Source organism: Gymnodraco acuticeps, unplaced genomic scaffold, assembly GCF_902827175.1.
Source record: "Gymnodraco acuticeps unplaced genomic scaffold, fGymAcu1.1, whole genome shotgun sequence".
In the NCBI taxonomy this organism is placed as follows: Eukaryota; Metazoa; Chordata; class Actinopteri; order Perciformes; family Bathydraconidae; genus Gymnodraco; species Gymnodraco acuticeps.
Genome location: NW_022991259.1, coordinates 747,287 through 772,100, shown reverse-complemented (window position 1 = coordinate 772,100; position 24,814 = coordinate 747,287). Strand labels below are relative to the sequence as shown.

At 40.9% G+C, this 24,814-nt stretch overlaps 2 protein-coding genes across 4 annotated transcripts in view; both read right to left on the bottom strand.

Annotated features, from left to right (window-relative positions):
• Positions 1-9,943, bottom strand: part of yap1 (Yes1 associated transcriptional regulator) — a 29,037-nt gene extending 19,094 nt beyond the window's left edge. The window contains exons 1-2 of one of the 2 annotated variants that reach the window (XM_034239797.1): positions 9,217-9,943; positions 7,665-7,900 (exon numbers count right to left, since the gene is read on the bottom strand). In XM_034239797.1, the coding sequence (XP_034095688.1) occupies positions 7,665-7,900; positions 9,217-9,417 (437 nt within the window). In that variant the 5' untranslated portion in view covers positions 9,418-9,943. The remainder of the gene's footprint in view (positions 1-7,664; positions 7,901-9,216) is intronic. The other variant, XM_034239796.1, reaches the window with a different exon arrangement.
• A 4,714-nt stretch (positions 9,944-14,657) lies between these two features.
• On the bottom strand, positions 14,658-24,635 carry cep126 (centrosomal protein 126). 2 transcript variants are annotated; one of them, XM_034239778.1, is made up of 11 exons: positions 24,307-24,635; positions 23,664-23,780; positions 21,892-22,037; positions 21,687-21,798; positions 21,326-21,497; positions 18,246-20,169; positions 16,404-16,513; positions 15,981-16,050; positions 15,478-15,681; positions 15,301-15,365; positions 14,658-15,229 (listed from the first exon to the last, which is right to left on the bottom strand). In XM_034239778.1, exons 1-11 carry the CDS (start codon positions 24,339-24,341, stop codon positions 15,146-15,148), a joined length of 3,039 nt encoding a protein of 1,012 aa, XP_034095669.1. In that variant the 5' UTR covers positions 24,342-24,635; the 3' UTR covers positions 14,658-15,145. The 2 variants fall into 2 exon arrangements, with proteins under 2 accessions (XP_034095669.1, XP_034095668.1); XM_034239777.1 differs by having other exon boundaries at positions 21,326-21,494.
• Between the last annotated feature and the right edge of the window lie 179 nt (positions 24,636-24,814).

The following is a 24,814-nucleotide window of genomic DNA, read 5'->3' as shown; positions in this document are numbered from 1 at the left end:
GGTGAGACAACTACAGAAAAGAAAAAAAAAGGGATTGAAAGAGGGAAAAAAACCTCTACGGAAGCAATCCCTCTGAATTTCATTGGCTGCATGAGTTGCTGTGGTCCTGTTACACTCGGAGCGCCCACCCTCCCCCTTCACTGCCTCCGAGTCCTTCCCACTCTGGAAACTATGACATTTATTATAAAGGGGAGGGGAGAACAGGGGAGGAGGCTCGGAGAGGAGCACTGGGATAAGGGAGGGCTTATCGTAAATGAGAGGCCTGCACATCCTGGTACACCAATCCCGAACGAATGTGCAACAAGTGGAAAACACTGATGGAAATAAACAACCTCGAAGCTTCCAACAACGCTGATCATAAATTATTCTTCGCTCCCCCCTAACATGTGCTCCTCTTAGTACAGATGAAAGTACAAATATTGAATTTTCTTTCAAAGCCCAGCCTGCGAGGTTAGTGTCTGTAGCTGAAATCAATCATAAGACATGTCAACAAAGCTTCAGTTTAAACAGAGGAGATTACAATCTTAGACCTTGTGATAATCTCCACACACTGTGAGAGCTTCTAAGTCAGCATTGTATTCAAAGTGCCTGCACGTGGGGACTGGTAAATAAGTTACCAAGAGCCAGTAATTCATCACCAGATTTGAAAACTAAAAGATAATCCATTCACTAAACCTGCCTCGAACCCTATATGGCCAGGGCTCTACACCGCTTCCTGTCGGTGAAACATAAAACAAAACAATGTCATGGCAACTGTTGGGACGGCTGGAGGCCACCAGTTGCTGTTAGGAATTGCTGATGATCTGCAACCTCCACAGTCACAACTGCTCGGTGTTGTCTTTACATGTCTCTGACACCATGGCGAGCTCAGCAGGACCACCGCACCCTCCCCCCACCTCCATCCCCGGGGCAGGGCAGGGGACACAAACTAGTGGTGGGTCAGGCTTTGTCCCCACTAATGCAGCTACATTGGAAAACAATGTTAACATGTTTGAGGTTTACCAACCACAATGCTGTTTTTAAATCTGTTTTTAAAGGGTTGTTGTCCAAACTGAGACACCAAAACATCAAGCGAATATATCAAGTGAATCTTCATGAAGAACTGTGGCTTTGGTCACATGATATTATAATCTTTCAAGCACTACAACTCTAAACTTATCTAGATAATAAACGTAAATGTCTGAATAGTTTGGACCAGACATCACACGGACTTCACCCTGCCAGCTCCCTTAGTACAAAGTGTGTGTAACTTCTGATTGAGACCATGTGTGAATGGACCAGGCATGCTGATGACGTGCATCTAGCAGCTGGTGCAAAATGGGAAGAAAACAAACATCAGAGGGTGAAGAAGGGGGTCAGATACATTAAGACCCACCGGAAAGGCCAAACTGAAAGACGACAAGATTGAAAATGTCTGTCTTTAAAGTCTAACGCAAACATATTTGGTTGTTATAACAAAATTACAAACTGGCTATTGGACTGCGTTGTAACCATGTCATGTCCTTTTCATTCAAATCTGTAGTCGATGATTTGATTTCATACTAGTCAGTACTGGTTATGTTAATGATGAGAAAACTACATTTGTATACAGACACATTTCAAGCTTTGAGATGAAAGGGCAGATTTATAACATTTCAAGTTTCAAAGCATTGTTTGTTGAATCGCTACATTCTCTTTATAATCAAACATGTTCTAATGTTTGTATTGGGGATAACCGGTCAAAATAGCAACACAAATGTAATGTATCTGCATTTTTGTGGACATGTCCAGAGACACTTTTAAGTGGTATTCTGTTGGGAATCACTTAAGACCAAACATAACCCATAATTAGCTTACTAATAAAAAAACCTGTAAATGGCCAGGTAGTGCATTTAAAAAGAGGGCAATGTGGTTCAAACGTGACCCGTTATCAAGTTGGTCGCCCGTAGTGAAGTGCTTTACTTGCTCATTTTTGCTCAAGCTATCATCATGGTCGACTGTGGCTGAGAAAGGCAATAAGTAGGACTCTTGATCCACCCCGGCACTTGACATCTCCTTGACTGATGACCCAATTATCAAGGTGGCGTTTATTGTGCCTGTGTTATTTATAATGTGTGTTGCTGAGAAAGAAGGAGGGTGAACTTTCGCATCGAGGCTAAACTTGACTTTGCTTTGCTTATTTGGCGTACAACTTTTCTGTCCGGTGCAATTTACATCAAAGAAGGTCAGTAACAACTTCTTTCTATACTGAAAATCAGTCAAAATCAAATGTATCTGGATCAGTAAAGACCAAATCAAAAATATTTAACAGGATTCAGCTTTAAAGAGTAACTTTGCAGAAGCTCAACACTTGAAAATCCGAGCGAAGAAGTCTGAATGTTGCACTTGTTTCAGAGACCTCATCTGTTTACAGTACTATGACAAACTTCCTAACACAGATTGCCTGTTTACATCCTTGAAATCTGTGGCGCTTACATCTGTCTTTGGGGAGACCGTTCTATCCAAAAATAAGTGTGCTCCGTGGTTTAACATTCTCCGAATAAGGTCTGCTACCTGCCAAAACAGCAGATCAAAGCTCGATTCGAGGCCAGATTGACTGTTTATTCCACTAAAATGATCTCTCTTCATAACTATGTCAAAAGCTGTTTTTCACTGGGGTGAAACAAGGGAGGGAAGCTATTGGGAGTGCAGCAATGATGAAACACACCCAACAGCTGAGTTGTCAAATGTTAAAAATGGGATCCTCAGGCCACAGTGGCTCCACGCTGGGAGAGTAAATGCTTGCAAGGTAGTTGACTAAAGAAGTGCACTGAGGGAGGCAAGATGTAATAAGGCCACTAAGATGGGGATGACCACCTCTACTCTGGTTGACTGGGGATGCCTGGCTGCCTCTCTATCAGCAGGACATCATCAAGAGAGATTATTGGGGCAACCTCTGTGACCCTATTGTGGCTTTAAGTTTCCCTTTGAAGGAGGGTTTGTATCACCATACTTCCTAACGAAGCAACTAATTCACAAAGTGCCCGGATGAATGGAGCTTTGAAGGTTCAGTTTGACTGTTGTTTATTTTCAAAGAGTAATTAAAAAGAAACATGCAATTAAGTGTCACTTTAGTGAGATTTAAAGGAGTTTTAGCAAAAACTGTGTTGACAGCAACAGAATGAACAAATGAATTGACTCCCATGCAATATCACACTTGTTATACCTACATTATAAAAGTAAAAATAGTTTGCAACTGAATGCAACTGAAAATCGACACCTTTTCATTTCTTCCAAGCACTATTCCATGAGGTGCTATGGTTTGAGTAGTTTTGGGAACTCTATAAAACCCCACCTGAGAGGGTCCACTTCTCAGATACTACATCTGTGTGGAGATGCCCTCAGCGACAGTGCACGCATTGATGTCTGGAACAGAGGTGTTACATCAAGACTTTGGTAAACACTAGCCTGACTTTCTCACAGTCCCATTTGTGTACTGAGCTGACAGGCCCCAGTGGAACAGGAAGGGCCTTGTCTGTGTGTGGTCAATAAACCAAAAGTTTGTCAAACACAAAGTTGCTCCAAATGAGGGCTCCAGGCAGGCTGACAGCCAGGTCTTCCCAGCACCATTTGTGACCGACCGAGTGGCCTCGCTTCCGAACAGCTTAGTAAGAAACCCAATTTGCGTACTTATCACATCAGGCTATCATAGAACAGATGGTACTGAAAAGGTCATGGTATTATATTTGATGTTGCCGAGTATGAAATCAGTGTGGGTCTCTCTCAATGGACTGTGGGTAATTTAATATTCAAATACTAAATATACACGTTTTCCTTTCCAAACAAAGTCAAATTCTTTTTTCGTATGAACTTTAAATGTATAGTATCCTGAAATATTACTATGGAAGTACATTAGTGTGGAGGAAATCCAAATATGATATCATGGACCAAATCCACACTACACAGATATACAATGAGAGCATAAGGTCAAAACAAACACTTTGGTCTTTCCTGCTCTAATGGGGGGTTCCTTTGACTCGTATTTGGTGCAACAGATGTTCAGGAAACCCCATATAGTGCTGCTTGACTAGTTTTCAGTCGGTTTAGTGTTCCTGGTTTAGTGTTTCTGTTCTATCAGGATAGTGCAGCCAAGCAGTGGAAAAAATACAGAAAAAAACAAGTTAAAACCTATGATAAAGTGTGGAAGTTATAAATTAGCATATCTGGTCACTGTAATGTTTTTATAAAGTTAAGTTACATTTGGAAAGACATTGTGGTTGTGGGAACCCAGACTCATCAAAACAGTTTTAAATCCAATTGAGAAAAGACAAAAGTGTCCATCAACACTCAGCTCTACCTGCCCCTGAGGGCACAATGGCTGCTCCCCCAAAGCTTCCCTCTGCTTAGGGCTGACTTCCCACGGACTAAAAGCTCATTCAAAGCTGCATTTAATAAGCGCCCGGAAACAGTGATTACCCCTCCTAGTTTACCGGTGTGTCTAAATTAGAAACCTTCATTAGTTTATGACCCAGCCCTGGAGACCGGCCCTGCCCCCACCCCAGCACCCAGCAAGGTGACCCCACCTCCCTGCCCCTGCTGTCATAAATCAAAGGCCAAAGCAAACTGCTGGAAGAAAGAGGAGGAAAGGTCAACAGACTTTGTTGACATTCTCCCAGTCTTCCCCCAGCTTAAGGTTTTTTGTTATTTGTGTTCTAATCACAACAAATTGAGATTTTCTGAAGGAGATTGCTCAGATCTTAATCCCATTTTCATAAGGGTTACAACTGTCAATTCATTTAATAATTAAATTGTTGATGTTTTTATTATTTAAAAAAGCTATGACAGAGCTAGGCTGACATTTTAAGGTTCCATAATTATATAGATAGGAATTGGAGAATGGCAAAAAATCCTCACAATTGAGCAGCTTACAAAATATATATTTCAGCATTTGTTCTAAAAAGTAAATGATTTTAATGATTTATCACCATTAATCTTACGAGGCGTGACTAATCAAATGATCTACTAATTATTCCAGAACTTCTGTTTCATTCGCACTAAGTCCATGATTTACTGTCATCTCCTAGCTTGACAAGAGCTGGACCTTTAAGATGTGAAGAACACGGTGAACAAGGTGAAACCCTCTGCCCTCTCTCACTGCCATCTTTAAACTTCATGTCAACCATTTGTCTATTTCGGGAAGGCTCACATGAGTCTCAACAGGCCTGTGGTCTGAATAAAGATCACTGTTTCACTGTTGGGACAAAGGGAGGGCCGCAGTTTCTCTTGGCCCCTCTTCTAGTCATCTCCACATGGCTGCCATTTAACTCCATTGACAAAAGAGGCACCATCACAGCGCCACGGCTCCATTCATACCAAAACGGAGCCGGGGTTTTAAAGGGAGTGGGACATCGGCAGCACTGCTATGACTCACAGAGGCAACCCCTCACTGTATGATCCTATAGTGTACAAGTAAACAACAGAAGTGGAGAAGCAGATGATTATAAAAAACAACTTTCACCCCGAGTTGATTTATCTCTCAGGACAACAGCGGTCACCTGAGTGAAATGTGAGCCCCCGCTCTCTCTCTCTCTGCTAGCTGGTGACAGGCTCCCCACCCCCACCCGTCCATCCAACCCACCCACACACACTCTCTCGCTCTGCTTCACTCCTTCTGCAACATGTCTCGGTCAGACAACCCCTGTTTATAAATAGGGGAGTGTCTTCTCCAGCAGCTCTGCCGAGGCCGCCTGTATTCCAGATCAAATATCTGCACTTTGATGTGCGGCGTATGGAAGACGTCTCCTGGAGTTTTCCTTACTTGAACACAAACACGGTGTACTACTCTTTCTACAGTAGTATAACACGCCCGTCAAAACAAAGCACCTAACATGGCGATTCAACCATTTTTCCAAAGCCAGAAAAAGAAAGGGGCTCTGGCTTTGGATAAGACTTGTAAACACGTTTGAGAAGAGACTTGTTATCTAAAACCCATATATTTTAGCATTAACTTTTAGAAAAACAGGATAATGTTTAATATTCAGGGTTTAGAGTGCATTTTATTAGAGAAGGATGGCCTTGTTGACATTGGTACAAATGTAAATAGAGAATAGTTGTCTTTTAAAATGTGTCATTGTGCCGTTATCACTGATAACTAAATAAATCAGAGGCAATATTTTTTTATCTGCAGTACTGTTTTGATTTAAAAATAAAAACAGGAGGAAAACTTAAACTTTGCCAGTTATGCAACAGGAGGGGAGGGATCAGATTGTTTCAATTTCAAAAAGAAACTTGACTTAATATATATATACACAACCGGCAACAAAATGTAATATTGAAACAAGCGTTTGAAGTTATACAAGGTTGGACTTTGCAAGCTAAACTTCACTGTCTGGAGGCGCAGTAGATGCAGTGATCCTGGAAAGGTCTCTGGGAATAGTGTTTTCTCTCTCCTACCCCCCCAGTCCTTTTGTACAATTTTAGAGGAGCCTCCTTACAACGGTCCAGATGTTCTCCAGATGTGAGACCTTAAAACATCTGGTACTGAAAGCTCTTTTCGGATCCAAGTTAATGTGAGGATATCATGTTTGTCCAGATTCTCTGTCAGAGAGTTATATTTCCTACAGCTGACAACAGTTTGCCTTTAAAAGCAGCACGAATGAAGACTTTTGAAGTAAAATCTCTAAACATGTGCTATTCAGAAGACTGTGGAACATTTAAAAATGAGCAGATTAGCTTAACACAAATTATTGACAAGGATACCACTTTGATAACTAGTTCAATCCTTATTTTCTTAGCACTACAGAGCATAAAGTCAAATACATAAGAAAGTCATTAAGAATAAGAAGATCCACTATACCAAAAAGCAACTATTTAAGACTGTGGATCATCAGTGTGGAAGAGATCTGCTCCTTAGTGGATGAGTTTTGCAGAGATGTCTGTCCTTTGCCGTCTAGGGCGGCTACAATGATCCATTGTTTCTACTGAAACCTGAGCCCAAGAAAATGAACACTACATACAGCAGCAGTCCCTCAAAAGACTTCTCTCTTGTTTGCAGAGGCCACCAAATGTAATAACCTACAATTCAACTATTACAATTGTCTCTTTTTGAGCACACTGCCCAGCATTGTGCACTGTAGCAGATTTGCAAATTATTGTCAGCATATTGCACTGAACAGAGCTGTACTATGCAAGTCCGATCTCAAGACGACTTCTCTGGAAACTTGGAGTCTTCTTGACCGTAAGTGGAAGATCAAATATTCCCTTCTTTCCAAAACTGAATGTAAAATACGCTCTCGATATGTGCTTGTAATGCTGCATACTTAGCACATTGAAAGGTTCAATTACATGCATGTTGAACCTCAAAATACTGAAATATTATGAAATGTTTACAAAGTTTCTGATGAATAACATGGTTTGTTTAGTTAACATAATGGACAAGATGGTTGGGTGGTTGACATTAGATATAACAGATGCCTAATTTCTTACTCCTAATATTGTGAGGTGACAAAGACTTCATCAGGATGCAATGTAGGAACAGTAGCACATGAAGATGTCTAGAGGGCTGGGATATATAGCAATATAACTGTTCATCTACTTTTTATCCTTTCATTTTTGAAAACAAATGATTTTAAGTTGCAAACCTTTTACGTTTTTTCAAGGACTGTATTGCAAGACACAGTGTTTACGCTTTTTGCAAGCATACTTACTTGAGGAAGTATCGCTGGCCAGAGCCTGTTTTGGCCATCTCCCACCCTGGGGGCAGAGGCACGTCATCAGGAATCTCATAGGAAGACTGACGGAGATGTTGAGGGGAAGCACCTGGAGGGGGCATGCCAGACATGGAGCCACCGCCAACAACTCCCAACTGCAGGGAGGCCGGGGACGAGTGTGCACGGACATGGTGGGGGGTGAGAACTCCTCCGCTCCCAGCGTCAGTGCTGGCCTGTGATGGGTGAGAGGAAAACCAGTATGAATGCAGTCCCATAGATTTGAAAACATGGGATTTCCTCATAGCGACATTTTTATTATAATGTGTTTATTTATATTCTTATGAAGCTAAATGAATGTGTCTAACACTAAAAGCTGTTTCAATATTTGTAGTGAAAATAGTTATTGTTAAGGAACTATATATATATATATATATATATATATATATATATATATATATCTTAGAATATATGAATATGTCATGTGTGAGATTATAAATGTATTGATGAAAGGACAACATCAGCACAGATTTTGATTTTGAATAGAAAATACCATCGTGTATTTAAGGCCAATACTAACAGAAAAGGTGATTTTTCTACAGTACCCTGATTTAACATTTCAGTGACTTATTACACGTTATAATTACTTCGCTGCACGTTAGGACGTTCCATAGAACGTCCTAACGTGCAGCGAAGTAAGCATGTGTAGGCAAGTTTGAGAGTTGTTTAAGGACCGGGGGGGGGTGGTTCCGAGGCCTGGGTGGGACAGAGGAGAGCGCAGACTCGCTGCACAACAACGCATGCGCACTGACGACAAAACTCCACAGAGACCACAAGCAACAGTTGTGTGGGGGACGGTAGAGGGGGAGGGATAAGGGGGTTAATAGGACGAATTCAACAATCGCATATGTTCTAAATGGCTCATCATCTTGATGACAATTCTCTGTTTTTGAAGACACCATGAGATTGTGTCAATATAAGTGCTACCCTTCTGTAAATATACAAAGGAATCTAAACCAAACAGTTACACTTATGTGCAAGTTCACTTGCACTGTGAAGGTCCAGCCAATCTGACAACTCAATTGAAGTGTAATACAATTATTTCAGCAGATCTTTTCACTAATATGGACAACCACTGAAGAAAAACAAATAGATTTGCGAATACTTTGGTTAGTGTTTAACTTTTACGCACAGGCCCCTAAGGCCTTTTCCCTGCAGTGATTTTTTTCCGAGCTAGTTCCAACTTGTTGAAACATGTCAAGCTCAATGAACTGCAAAAAACATGTAAAAGAATGTGGGGTACATTTACGTTTTAAGTGCAAATAACAATTAAATATATACAAATGCAGTTATATCCTACAATGTAAGATGTGCACTTTGAATAGATTCTCCATGCACAGTTGTCAAAGTCTACAAACGAAACGACTTCACAGTAGGATAAAGTAACTTTAACTGGCTGTAGGCTTCCAGTCACGCACCGAGGGCCCCCACAGACTGGGCCTGGCTCTAGCGTAATTTCTGGGAAGGGGCAGAGGAGACAGGGCGGGCTTACTTGTCTGGAATGGGACTTTGGTTCAGGGGGTTTGAAGAAGGAGTCTGGCAGTTTCCTCATCCTCATGGGCACACACGGGGGCACGATAGTGTTTTTTGGGTTCATCACAGCGTTAAAGAGAGCCTCCAGGTCGGTCTCAGAGTCGCCCCTTACATGGACGATCTGGTGTCCGGCAGGAGGGTTGTGCTGGCTCGGATCCATTCTCCCAAAGCAGTCGGCAAACTTTATGTGTCCGAAAAAGTCGCGTTGAGAAACTCACAAAAAACAAGTTTGAGCCAATCCCAAACTTTTTTTTTTCTTTAACACAGCAGGAAATATCGACGACACTCAGAAAAAGTTACCCCGAGTCATTCTAAAGTTTAACAGTCGGGTGGTTTATTTTCTTCCAAAGTGTGTTAGCTGTCGAAATCTGCAGTGAAAGACAGCGCTTTCCTGTTGTTTCTTGCTGGCATACTTGTGAATGTAACAAAGCGCATATCTACTCCACACTGGAATCTGTGTTGTCGTCCCGGCCCAACTTTTCCAAAAAAAAAAGAAAAAAGCAGACGCAGCCACAAAAGACGAAAAAGGCAACAAACGCTTGGCTTGATAGGTCCTTCTTGTTCAGCCAAGTTGAAGCTGTTGGCTGTGTATATTCTTACAGGAAAGATTCATAGTTCGTACAACAAATCTCCGCAGCTCACTTTCTAGAAAAAACTTTTGCTCCAGTCGGGTCTAAACTTTGGGCAGGACATCAAACTTTATGACTCATGGGACGTCTCCTCCGGAGGCGGGGCTTGGCTTTAATTGGGACGAGAGTCTTTAAAGGTACAGTCAGTGTAGCCCAGGGGCCCGAGTGGGACCAAGGGCCTCCACATGTATGCAAAACATTTACCTTCATTTACAACAAAACACGAGCTTTAAATGATATAAACCAAAAATAAATGTTATGCTATTAATGTCACAACTTTTAATGTGAAAATCCTCTTACTTCAATTTCTCAGGATTTGACAGTATCCACATGGTGACTTTTGTTATTGTTTTATTGAATAATGGATTACCTAATATAGTACACATTAATTTCATAATCGGGTATTTGTAAGTTTTTATTTTTGGCAACCTGTTGAATTCAATAAGGCCCCCCTGCTGGTGCCAACTGGAACCCATTTGGGAAAACATTGAATTATGACTGTGCCAGAGTGCTAAGTAAATACTGTAAAAAACAAAAAAACATGCACGTTTCATAATTTGTACTGATATACTTAACCTACACTTTACCTAACTTTTACATCAACAGAACTCTGCCATTCCAAATAGGTATAAACATTGCTTCAACAGTATTTCATTTGTACAGGATTATTTACCTTTAGTGATTTGAGGGCTTGTTTAAAATGCTTACAAGATTTTTTTATTTTTTTTTACATTTTCACTACTTTTCAAAATGTGTTTTGTGTTCTTATATTTAGAAAAGGCCATAGTGTATAACTTAAGGCTCTTTGTTGTTAAAATATAAATTATGTTATCGTTTATTATGGCTTTGGATGATGACGAAACATTTTCACAACTCAATGATTTTAACAATAATTGAAAACCACTCTCTCTCCCATCAGTGTACACAGTGTTAGCCTACTATTTTTCTCTTTTTTTTTACAGTGCTCATGAAAAGTAGATCCATGCAGTTCCCACAATTGTTATGCTAATGAGGCCCCTCTTCCATTGAGAAATCATTTTGTCAAGATCCACTCTCTTTGGATACAGAGGCTCTGTTTCAACTCTTTTTCCCATACATCCACTGAATGAATGATTATGAAGCCCTATTAAATACCCGCAGACACTGTAAAGCCTCGAGGAACAGATTAAAGAGCTTTGACTCACATGCTCGGATGCAGGTCTCAAGTTGTATTTGTCCATACATTGTTATTAATTGAAGTTATTATATTTGATTTGATTCCAAACATTTAAGATGAGCAATATAAAAGTGATGAACATATCAGCATGCACTTTCACCATGCTTCACATAATTATTCAGTCCTGCATAAATACATATAAATGTATTTTATTAATTGATATACCTCCTTTTATTCTTAATATCTCCACTCAAGGCGCATTCATAAATCTCCACACCTCACTTTTTAAGTCTATGACTTATTAATATTTATACAAGCCTCACATATTTTCATGTATGAATGATAACTTCTGTGCACACATGCTGCCAGTCAAGAGATGTCCATTGTTTGAGTGAAAGTGGTCATTTTCACATCATTGTAATGCACTCAGACACATTAAAGAGATGGACTGCAGTGTCCCGGCAGCCCGAGGGGAGGGGACCACCCACCACGCAGTTTGGTCACTTTTTGGTCTCTTCATGTCTCTCACCCTGACAGTTGTTTGGTTGGATGTTGCGAGATATCAGCAGAACCTTTTTTTTTACTCAATTCCAATTAATGTTATGAAAGTTATGGCGGATGGGAAAGTCCTCCCTGTTAAAAACGCGTTGGTCTGCTGTTATTATGGGATATAGTGACGCACGGTGTTGCTACAGACAGCTGGGCAGATGGGGGCTTGAGTGCCCCCTACAGTCTTTAATCGGAAAATACAATATATAAGATAACACATCAAAACAAGCAGCCTTGTTCCCTGCCCGTCTCCCACAATTTCAATTTGCTTTATTGGAATGAATCTGTGTTGCCAACGCAAAGGAAAGTACTAGCAAAAGCAAAAGGAAATAAGAAACATAAGCGGAACACTGATAATAACCTTCACACTCACATTCCATATCCAGACACACTTTGTCTACACCTTTCCTTGGAATTTCATTATTTAAGTACAATCACAATAGTGATTGTCAGCACCACAGTGGAAATAAATCCTGGAGAATAGTTTTTTATTTTTCAATTTTATACATAAAATATTATTTTTTTCTATACTTTCTCATCTCTTTGTAAAACCTGTTAGAATGTGTAATATGTATAAGGTTTAATGTGTAAGTACAATTGAACACACCAGTTGAAAAGGCTGTAACCTATTATCAAGTCCGTTTGCATTTTTTACAAGCGTGCAATTATAATTTGGTTTTACAGAAACTGGGCCAGACCAGACAGTCATGCATTGCATGTTAAATGGACTGTAAAAAACATGAGATTAAGCTTCAGAACAGACAAAAGAACAAGCCTGAACTTGCATCTGTAGAAATGTCTCCCCTTATTTTTCGGTCTTGTTGAGTTTCTGGGTGTTGTGCTGGTTAAGGCTTAAATGGCATTAGGCCCGCCTTTCTATGGTATAATAACTCTAAACATCATGGGAACAGATTTCACAGAAAACCTGCAGCAAAGTATTCGGAGTGATGGTCACTTTTGGTATTCACTAACAGATGCAAAAACGTGTTCTAATTTGATATTGTTCTTTTATATGAATATAGTATATCATTCTGAAATGCAATTGATGGATTCAAGGATTCAAAGTAAAACATTATACTTTATTTATAATATAGTAAACTATATATATGTCAGGAACATTTAAAAATACAATAAGCCAAATAATGCAGAGAATGTTATAAGAGACCAAGTAAATGCAGGAGTCTATATGCAAATAGAATATGATATAAACAAGAACATAATGTAAAATACAAAAATACTGTTTATTACAGTGATAACTATTTGATAAATCAATTGCAAGATACAAACAGATGAATGCTTTATGGAGGCACTTAACAGAGTTCAGGTGTTTAATAGTATTATGGCCTGTGGGATGAAACTGTCCCTGAGTCTGGTGGTTTTAGTCCGGATGCTGCGGTAGCGCCTGCCAGACGGCAGCAGACAGAACAGTTTGTGGCTGGGGTGATGAGGGTCTTTTGTAATCCTGAGGGCTGGGAGTAAAGGTCCTCCATGGATGGCAGCTCCATCCTGGTGATGTTCTGTGCAGTTTTCACCACCCTCTGTAAAGCCTTACGATTGAGGGCGGTGCAGCTGCCGTATCCAGACCGTGATGCAGCCAGTCAGGATACTCTCTATGGTGCACCTGTAGAAGTTGCAGAGTATCCTGGGGTCCATGTTGAACCTCCTCAGCCTGCGGAGGAAGAAGAGCCGTGTTGAGCTGTTTTGCTGATGGTAATTGTATGAGGAGTCCATGGCAGGTCCTCAGTGATGTGGACACCGAGGAACCTGAAGCTGCTGACTCTCCCCACAAAATAGTCCCATTCCTGTAATCCACAATCAGCTCCTTGGTTTTGCTGACGTTGAGATGGAGGTTGTTATCCTGGCACCAAGATATCAGGGTTCTGACCTCCTCTCTGTGGTCCGTCTCGTCACCTTCGGTGATCAGGCCGATAACCGTTGTGTCATTGGCAAACTTTACGATGGTGTTGGAGCTGTGTGTTGACACGCAGTTTTGTGTGAGCAGGGGGTATAGGAGAGGGCTGAGCACGCAGCCTTGAGGGGCTCCGGTGATAAGAAAGGAGGACACAAGGCCTGGTTGCTTCTACTGGGCACATTTTGGTTTTAGTGACACTTAAATATCAGGACTGACATGTCTAAATGAAGTGTCAGTGTTTTCCTCTCTCTGTTTTCATCACCTAATACCCACTGGCTTAGAAATGCCGCAAGAGTCCCTCCTCAAATAACCACAGTTCTTTTGTCCTTTTTTACTAGGGAATCTTTCTGCACACAGCTCCTCAAAAGGACTCCCTCTGCTGCTGCAGGCATCACCATACACCAAAGTGGAGCATATATCTCTCTTTGTGTCTGTTCCTAGTATTTTGTGTAAGATGAAGCATGACTCTACAGTATATGGCAGCACATTCACATGACTGTTTACATCTCCTTGTAGAAATGCTCAAGAATGTATGCATATGAAACAGAAGAAACCTGTAGTTAAACCACAACAATGTCATCACTGATGGGATAAGGACTCTTTAAATTAGCTATTGGGCTTCCTCCACCTTTTGGAGCAAGTCCCAGCAGGTTGACTGAACGGCAAAACCAGACATGCCCGGGAAAGAGGGGCAACTGAACTCACATCAATAATCCCTAGAGCTTTTTTCCCCTAGTCTTTGTTTGCCAGATAGAAACACATTTAATTAATAACCGTTTGATTGCAGTAGCCAGCGACTAATACGTAATACAAATATGATCTACAGGCTTTTCTCTTATTCAAGGACGCTATTTAATGAAATAGGACCTAAAGCAAGAGTTCAGGGTAGAGTCAACTTCAACAAAAAAGCTGGAAGGCCTCTGGCTCACCTTGTTTAGCCAGTAGGTTGAGTCTACTGCACAAGATATAATCGTCCTTTCTGCAGCCATCAAAGAAAGACAAACACACCTTCAGCGTTGCGACACTGCTCTCTATAAACCGTTTCCGGTTCCCAGTTCTATTTACGAACTGCCTTGTGTGTCACTGATGAAATACTCACACTGCTGAAGTTGCTGAACACACTGCACCCAGTCAGTTTATCAGTAGGTTGACAAGAAGCTTTATTTCATTCACTGTCAGGCACAGAAAGTTATAGTTTTACTATATCAAGTAAATACAGAATGAAATAGCTTTGACAATAAAATCTAATCTTGTACAAGGACTATTTTGAGGTCAACTTTGGCCATGTGTCAATTATATGAAGGGATTTCTTTTGATTAGTAAAGAAAAATAATCCATTGCTTATAGTATGCTGCTCAATAAATATATATGTTTTATCCACAAGTTTTTGTCGAAGGACGATGGAAAAATTAAAATCTAAATGCATCTCTCTAACTTAATAGTTACGTTTAGTCTAGTTTCTCTGATACGGTCCTTTGCATTCCCTAGATTTAGAATACTCAAGCAGTTACAGTTATACATATATTGAGTTTTAAACAGACTAAACGTATTGAACAGAGTAATAAAGTCTGGCAGTATGACAGGGCATGTATATAATGCACAGAAGGGAGGGTAGACCACCGTGGATCACGCATGCTGTCAGTCAGAGTTTCTTCTGGTTTCGAGAGCGGTTGTTTGCTGAGGATGAGCGATTCTTGTGATGGGTTGTGAGTTTCCCTTCCCTCGTCTGAAAACAGTAGAAGAAGGTTAGCGCACTAACATGTTTGACGAATTATGCGTTGAGTAATTCACACTCACAGGGGGAGCATCAAGAAGTACGAGGCCACGCGTGCCAGCATTACCACCAATTTGCTCCCGCACACCTACACACAGAAACACACAGGAGGGTTATTACTGAATAGAATTACCCAGATCACAATCATGTGTAGTGAACAACATCTGCTCTAACACGAACAGCCTTTTTGAAGTGCTTACAGTACAGCTGGTGGTTGAGTCTGTCCAGAGAGAGGAGGATTTTCTGCTCCTCCAGAGAAATGTTGTTTGGTCGCTGCTGTTGGCTGTGCTGCTGCACTGTGCCAGGCCTCTGTGTTTGGGCTGTTTCCATGGCAGCCACGAGATCTGTTTCTGCCAGAAGTTGTCCAGCGTGTGCCAGGTGTAACTGGGCTGCACTCAACAAACCTGAGAGAAGAGTCAAAGTCACACTGCTGGCATGAAATCACACTTATTCTCTTTTTTAATGCATTTATGTGAAAAGTGCAGCTGTCTTTCTAGAAGTCTGGTGTTCTTTTTGTACCCGAAAAATGAGTTTTAGACTTTTAATTTGGCTTACAAATACTAGTACATTTGGAAACTTTGGGTTATACATTTACACATGCAGGAGAAATGCATATTACCGAAGGTTTTTGTAATACTGCTGATTATAGAAATTGAAAAGTGAGATTGAACACTCATAAAAACGTCTCCAAAGGACAAAGTACCTTCTTCTGCAAAGCCCAGGTTATTAGTGAAGGAAAATGGTCTGAGAGGCTCTGTGGTCCCCTTTGTTGGCTGCAACAAACAAACAAAGCAAATATAAGTCTCAGATGAACTTTAAGTAAAGTTAAGTAGCCTATATTACAAAGCAAGCCCTCAAGGTGATGTGAATACACTCCAAAACAGGTAGAGCAAGTTGTAAACAAAAACATTATGCATCAACGCTTATTATTTGTAAAACGCTGACGACTCAAGTTCATCCAGAAAGACTCGTCTCGAGAAGCATGAATCGTGTCAGTTTTACCAACAGCAAAGGACAGCATGAAAGGGACTGCATGAGTGATTTAACAAGTTCAAACACACCCTTTAACTGATCTTTAGCAATGATTCTCTCCCTTCCTCCCCACAGGGCAGCTGCATGCATGTACCTGAGGAAGCCTTCTGTTCCCTGAGCCAGGAGGCGCTCTGCTTGGCTCCACGCAGGGCTTCCTCACACCTCGCCCACTGTCCAACGCCTGTTTTCGGAGCTTGTTTTTTTCTGAAAGTAGACGTATTTGCTTTAATCATTTAAATAGCAGTAACATAAATACGTCAACACAACTGATGTTAATTGGTATGTTGTGAGCCCAGGCTCTGGGGTTCTCTAAAGAGGGTACATAACTAAATAGTATGAGTGAAACCACAAAAGATAGGCTTTCATCCTAACCCCAATATCTATGCAACAACATTTATAGGGTTGGCAATCGGTGGTTTCACAATCATATTTATAAAATTAGATAAAGACACCACTTTATTGTAATGCAGCCATTAAAACCAGGAAATAATAACTTGTATATCACATTACGGATATAATATCGATATATTGCACAGCTCTATTTAAGCTTGTGAAAAACAACTCATGTGTGCAGCATTTTTCCTTAATATGCAAGAAAAGATATCACTTCATAACACAGCACTGCAACTGTTGTTCTCTGTTTCGTTAGAGCTTTCGTTTCACGTGTCAAAAGTGATATTGCAAGCTGAACTGAAAACATTTTGCAGCACGATGTGGATCTGTTCAGCGGCACATTTTGACCACTAGCACAGGGATCTAGAGAGAGGCTAAAATGAAGTTAACACGCGGTGTTTCCCTGCACCCCCCCCGGCAAGAAAAGCCAAATGCCTCTTAACCTATTCGGGTGGCCCACGCATCCACCCCCCCCCAAATAAGAAAATACATGTGAGTTCATGGCTATCGTAGACAACGTTCTTGTTGCTCTGTGTTGCGTTGTTAATGAGTGAGACACACCGGAGTTGAGGATCTGTGGGGTTTATTCTCCCAAAAATACAATTTACAATTTAGGCATTTAGCAGACGCCTCATTCCAAAGCGACTTACAATGACCAATTACAGGGACGTTCTCCCTGCAGTAACTGAGGGCTAAGTGCCTTACTCTAGGGCACACTAGTAGTGGTGTTCCAGGCGGGATTTGAACTCGCAACCTTCCGATCATCAGCCCACCTCACTATCCGATTAGACCACCAACATTTTTTAAATTATTATTATTTTCTTTTTTATGAGAACCATTTGTGGCGGACGATATTTAATTGTGGCGGCCCGCCACAAATAAATCAATGCATGGGAAACACTGAACACGTTATAAGTACATTCTTAAAAGCATGCTTATTTATTGGGCAAATCTGGCTCTGATCCAATGTCTGATCTCAGCAGTAGACGAGGTAATAAAGAAGCCCCGTACTTCTGATAACTCTGATAGTAACATGGGTCAGATTGGCACTGGCAGGACGCAGACAACAGGCCATTGTGAGGCAGGAAGCTTTTAGGGTCGACTAAGTCCACTTTTCCGGTATTACTGGCTTCCTTTTCTCTGGAAAGGTTAGTACGACTTTAGTGACTTTAATAGCAAAACATGCGATGACGCAAATAGAACAGTATGTCTGTTATTATAAGGATCTTTTTCATTAATTGTAGCACATAAAGAGTGGCAAAGCAGACCCGGCCGATGATGCAGCCATGAGAAATAGCTTTCTAGTAAAAGAGGATTTATTGGGAGTCTGTAACAAATTGGCAGTGACACAAACATCATGCAGTGAATCCACTGTTCCTTTTATATGTGAAGGAGATTGGTTGCAGATAAAAAAGAGTGATTCAATTAATCACTGTTGTGTTAAAGTTGAGGGGAAAGTGCATGTTAATAAATGACACATCTCTGTAGACATACACACCTAGCCTAAGCTGCTTGTGAGGCTGTCAGCTAAAATACACATTACCTTCCTTGGTGGCTAAGGCCGTGCGGACACCGTGCCAGAGCTGTGAGATCTCCTCATCTGTGGGAGTGCAATCTAAACACAGGCCTTTCTCATTGTACACCATCCCTCTTCTCCTGCTGCAGCCCTGCGCCTCCTGGGGAGCTGAGTTCATCGGGCCCTTCGTGTTGCCCTTTGAGACGGGGTAGGTATACGAGGGGGGCATCGGTGTGTACGCAACAGTGCTTTCTGCTCTAATAACACTATGTGTGTGAGGGGAGAGAAAGCCTTCCGAGTTGTCCTGGGCCTGCTCTACAGCTTGTTTACAGTTGACACCAGCCTGATCCATGCCATATGGAGTCTTAGCGAGGCACAACGACTTTTCTTCCACTGATTCCATCCTAGGAGGTGGGCGGGGCATCATGATCTTCCCTTGGGTTTTGGCAATCTGACTCACCTCGGTGGCAGATTGAGGTCGTATGACGGTGCCCTTTCTGGCTCGAGAGGAAACAGGACCCGCTCCGGCCCTGGAGGAGCGCTCTCTCCGAGGGACCTTGGAGCCACCGGTCCTAGTGCTGCTCCGCGGCGCCTTGACCTCCTCCGCTCGTTCCTGGGCCAAGCTGACTTGAACCCCAACATCTGCCCACGCTTGTTTTGTAAAGTGATAACTAGTGGAGGCTGCAGGGGTCATCCCGGGTCCAGGCTTGGAAGCCCCTGAGACTGAGCTGAGGCTTAGCTGGTGGTCCTCGGAGTTGTTATATGACGGACGAAGATTTGATTTGCCTTTCATCTGTTTCATTATGTGCCTCTCTTTGTCCTGTGTGTCCACATGCACCTCATCAAACCAACGAAGCTTCTTTTTGACACCGTTGTTGCCCTCTTCATCTTTAGTTTTTGACCTGGTCAATTCAACACTATCTCTGATCGCTAAAGCTACTTGTTTTGTAAACATCACATGACCGGAGCCTAATGCACACGCTGGATCTCCTGACATATACTTAGACTGCTTTTTAAGGATTCCTTTAATGAATCTGACTCCACATACTGAACCAGATGTCCTCACTGAAACAGGCCATTTGTGTGCTTCCACTTCAGGACATTTAAGGCACTTCATGTCTGATTGAATGTTGGACAAGCATGCGTGTTGCATCGATGCTGCATTCATGAGCTTCTGAGTTTTGGGCTCTTGGTTTAAAACCTTATTGAGGTTGTTTATGGAAGCACTAGACTGTTTCTGGGAAGAATGATTTTGGCGTTCTTTTCCTGTTTGCTGAAGTATCTCTTCTTGCAAGGCATTATCTGTTGTGCTATCGTTTAAGTACATATTGGGCTTTGGGAGAGCCCCACACAAAGAGTCTTTGCTGTTGCCACTTTTGGCAGGCACAATCATTTCTGTAGCTGATGGATGTTTGAAGTGTCTGTCATCATGGACTTCCTTCTGCCTGAGATCCAACAGGGCCTCTTGTTTTGGACAGGAAGTATCAAGTGCCGTGTTGCCAGGAGCGTCTCTCTTTGTAAGGATGATGTTGTCACTGGGACTGTTTTGAGAGGAGTCTCCCTTAAAGTGCTCTGGGTCGGCACTAATCATTTCACAAAGAGTTAATAAGTTAGAGTTGTGCCGAGCAGACTCCGTTTTTGATGTTCGCTCGTCAGATGTGAACCCCCATGAAGTTCTAGAAAAGTGCATCTTATTATCAGGCCCTCCAGAGCCATCATCTTGTTTTTGCTGATATTGATGAAGATCACCAAGATGCATCGTTTTTGAGAATGACGTTGGGTCAGAATTTGGTAACAAATCATTTTGTTTGTTTTGGTCTGGATGGGTTTTCTCTGATTCAAGGAAGAAAGACGGATAGGAATATTTTGTGCTGTGGTTGGGGTCTTCATTCTCCAAACTATCCTTACTGGAAATGCTGTCAGAATTAGCGCTATCAGAGAGTTGGCTGTCCTGGAATATGGAAGCAAAAAAGAGGTAGAAGAGAGATTAGATATGAAATTATTTACATTTTACATTTCACAATCTAGTAAAAGCTGTTTGTGTTTCCATGATAGAGCTAATGTACATCTTAATAGGCACTGTCAAGGCTAAGGTACACATTTGTATCCACTGTTCTAATTTTGAATCATCTCACAGAAAGGTTTTGCAGGTTTACTTTCGTTCAGATGTTGTTTTTCAAAGAGGATAAACACTTTATTAAATCCTATGTTTGTCTTTTATATTCCTCCCATGTCTGTGAAAATAAAGGGAATGTTCCTTTTACACCTAAACTGTGCCACATGATTTAAAGTGCAATAATTATATCATTCGAAACAGAAAAGCGATTGAAAGTGATTATGTTGGAGTCTGTACATGTGTTGGGCTGTAGTTACTGTGTTTATACATTGTTTGTGTCAAACAGTGAACATATCTAAATGGAAAGACTTGTAAACCTGTCGAATAAACCGACGGGTTCAGATTGTGATATACTTACAAACGCTCATTTAAGGGCAGGTGTCTGATGTCAAATGTGCACTATGAACAAGGTTTGGTGCAAATATCTGTAATCTTTTAAAACATAGATACTACTTTCTGCATATACATTCAAGTCCCACTCTAACAAACATCAGCCCTGTGTTGCCTCTTTATAATGAAAGCAGATACTATTTAACAAAAGCAAATTGTGAACCTCTGTCACAAATAGAACAACTATTTTAACATTTCACCAGAGGGTGCTGAAGGCAGCAGCAAACTGTGGTGTTCCTGGTGCAGAACAGGGACACTGCTGCCCCCTAGGGGTCGTATTGTGAGATAGAAAAGGCCTTTGTGTTGCCCAAAATGGTAGTCAATCAAATGGTCAATAATAAACATTCATAAATTGCAGTGTGGTTATAAAATGGGTTATATCACAAATAATTACTTCTCAATGGTCAGCCCATTGAAATACAGTATTAGTGGGTGTTTGTGTGTTTGTGTGTTACAGTATCTTAACAAAAATAACCACTTTTTTTTTGGGGTAATACAAATTGGATTGTCTTATAATAACCAAGGGTGACTTACACTTATTCTGTAAGATGCCAGCCAAGATGTATGTGTTTCCTCCACAGTCAAATAGTAAGTAACATACCTGAGGACTGAGATCTTGCTGCTTCTCTGGTGACTTCTCAGTTTGTGGGCTGTCCTTGAAGCAAGTCATGCTCTGCTCCTGAAGCAGTTTAGTGTAGGCCTCCACAGCAGAGAGGGCTTTGCGGTGGGAGGATTTAAACACTGTGGGGGGCTTCGGGGAGGGAGAGCAGCTTCTTGAAGAGAAACAAAACAACATTAATACATTATATTCAAGCCGTTAAAAAAGGACTACACCACAAGTACATTACAAGTAAAATGTCGCCATAATTTCACAGTATGAAGTTTAAATCCCACAGCAGTGTCTGGGCTATTGACATGTAGGACAAATTAGATTTATATAATTATGAATCTAACTTTTTTACCTGCTAATGTTAGAGTTGCTGGACAGGAAAGAGGACTGCCGGGTGTATGAACTCAACACGCCTTGGATTTCATTGAGTGCATCTTCAATATTCGGGATATTTCGTCTGAAAGCTTAAACATCACAAAATGGAAAACATTACAAAAGCATGCATCAAGGCTGTTATTCCTCTATTCTAAGATATATCTGTAAGACCCATCACTAACATTGTCTGCGTCTCTGTGAGGGAGGTAAATGGGCTCTTTGGAAGCGCTCAGTTGCGTCCTGCACTCGCTGTCTGCGTTGCTTCAGGATGTTCTCGATCAGCCGTTGCTCCTGCGCGTCCCGCTGCTTCCGTCTGTCCTCCAGAGCCCTGAGCCGTGACAAAGAGTGGAGCATGAAGACGAGGTGTATTTTAAGTTATTAAATGTAATCTGGCCATGTTTTGGACACAGAAACCTGAGTCTGTTCGACAGTCATTAATAAATGAAAGCTATCACTCACTACTGGGTTTACAGAGCAAGACAATCAAAAACATCAACAGGGTCAACTGAGGTCAGCATTTTATTTTTCTCTCAGTAGGTACAAATGTTTGGAGGTCCATGTCAACAGGAAGTGGACATTTTAAGAGAGCGAGAATTAAAAAAAAGCTTTTAGTTGACATATTAAATGTTCTATAAAAGTAAACATACTCTTTATTATGCTTTATGTATTATATAATACATTTTTTGAATGCATCTTATTAGTTCTTTAAAGTGGAAACCCCTACATTATGAACAATGTGGAATTTAATGTGATACTAATAAGGCATGAGTGTGCGCTGTAAAAAAACGTGTCCTTATAATTTAAAATATGCATAACTCTATGATATTCCTCCTGGTTAAACTGGAATGAAATTGGGCGAGCAAATATTGGCTTTAAAATGGAGCTGTCAGAATATCACATGTTAACTATATAGATGATTGTGGCCAAAATAATGCATGGTAACAATATTATACTATAGAACATTTTAATAAATAAATATTACTATCTGTCATTTCCACCCTTAACTTTGTCTATTGTGTGTTGTCTCTATTTTGGAAACATTAATTACACCAAACATACGAGTGCTGAGTGGAGAAGAGAGAGTCTGAAAGCATAACCGTGCAAAAGAACAATTACACAAATGGACAGGGAAAAGGCAACCAGGCGAACTGATAAACAGAGATCCACAGGGCTAACGATTGTATTGAAGCAGTAAGGTATTATTTAGGTTCCCAGCATCAGCATGCTATAGTTGTTAGACAATATATGATATTTAATACTGTATTCATCCGAAAGTCTGTAAAAGTTCGCTCAGTGCATATTTAAATTGTTTTTTAAAAGTTAAGACAAAAACAAGTTAATGTATTTTTTAAAGAGTTAGTTTGTTTAGACCGATTCATATGTCCCTCCTTTAAATTGAACACATATAATATGTGGGTCATTTTGTTCTTGTACAGACATGTGTTAAGCTCTTTAACGGCACTGTAATTATGTAAAGGCATTATGATCACCTGAATATTACACAATAAATCCGACCTCCACCTACAGCTCTCCTTGCATTAACCCACTATTGCAAGCTCCTAGTTTAAAGACAGCAACATTCACTTTTAGCTTCTGTTATGGAAGCACACATTTAGAAAGTTATTAATATCTGTTAGGGATTTTAGCCTCACGCGGTGCTCAGTTTAGCAGGTTTAGCTGTCAGAGGGGGGACGCTGCAGTCACTGCTATGGCCCACAGTTACCCGCTGTGCCCATAGATCTATTTCCAGGTCTAGACTGCAAAAGCCTGTCAACCCCATCCATCCTGCAAAGGTGCTTAGCCCAGAACAGAACCATAAGCTGTCCAGGGGGTGCACTCTAGGCCATTCCAAAAGTGTCTGCTTGGGCAGGTCTGGGTTGCAGAATGCATACACAAGTTTGACCTGAGAGGACATCAAATTAAAACAGAAATGCATAGTATACAATAAACTGACTTCCTTCGTCGGTTGGTTTCTGTGGAGAACTTGCGAGATCTGGATCTGCATAACTTCTGCTCTTCAACCAAGAGTTGTCTCTCATCTTCGAGGCCTCCCAACCTCGAATTTCTGGAACTGCAAAGTTAAGGGGGGACGTTTGAAACATGTCTTACCTGATGTAACCTTCAGTTTGAGAGAATTAGCTGACTGTATCATGAAATATAACACGTTTTAATCGACTACATTTATTTGAGTTGGTTTAAATTATTAATACAACATTAAACATCGAATAAATGGTGATGATATTATACCGTTTTCTTTAACCTATAGGCCTATAGTAAAAGATAAAACCTAATATTGTACAGCTGCAACATAAAAGTATCACATGAATTCATCAATATATCTATATGGACCTGCATCACCTCTTAAATTAACTATTCTGCATGCTGTTTACTTTTGGTACTCTTTATTAATGTTATACTAAATAAAGTTACATTTTGAATGCAGGACTTTTATTTTAAAACGTGTTAACGTGAAGCTGTTGCTACTTTTACTTAGCGTCTTTACATTTACACAGGTTTATCTAAGGTAGACAAGTAAAACACATTTCTAAAATAACTCTGCAGCGTAAATAACTTAATGTTAAAACTTTAAAGGATACGAGTGGTAGAAGAAGTTGCCCTGAACAACTTGCATCCTCCGAGGCTGCTGCAGCTTGTTGACGCCTGACAGACATGCAGGTTAGCTGCTAGCTGCTAACTTGGCTTCTTGGGTCTTGTTTAGATAACGTCAGCAGTACTCCGTTCAAACTCCTTCAACCATTTTCAGGGCGAAGATAAACATGCAGAGGAAATGTTCGACCCCACATTGCACTAACTTTTCGTGAATGGTCGTTTAAAAAAAAACTCAGAAATAATTCGGCTTAGCTGTCACTTGTATAGTGTCTGTCTGTGTGTACAGTCCCTCCATGATAGCAACCGAGGACGCAGTTCCTTGACAACGGGGAGAGTGGAGGGTATTTACCCGCCATGGCCAGCAGAGGGCTGTTGGTTGCATTCAGGTACACCTGGAAGTATCGTAAAATGTACATATCAACAACAGCAAGTATGAGAACAGAGCTAAATATAACAACAAAGCTACATTGGAACATCCCATCATTGTTTTCAGCT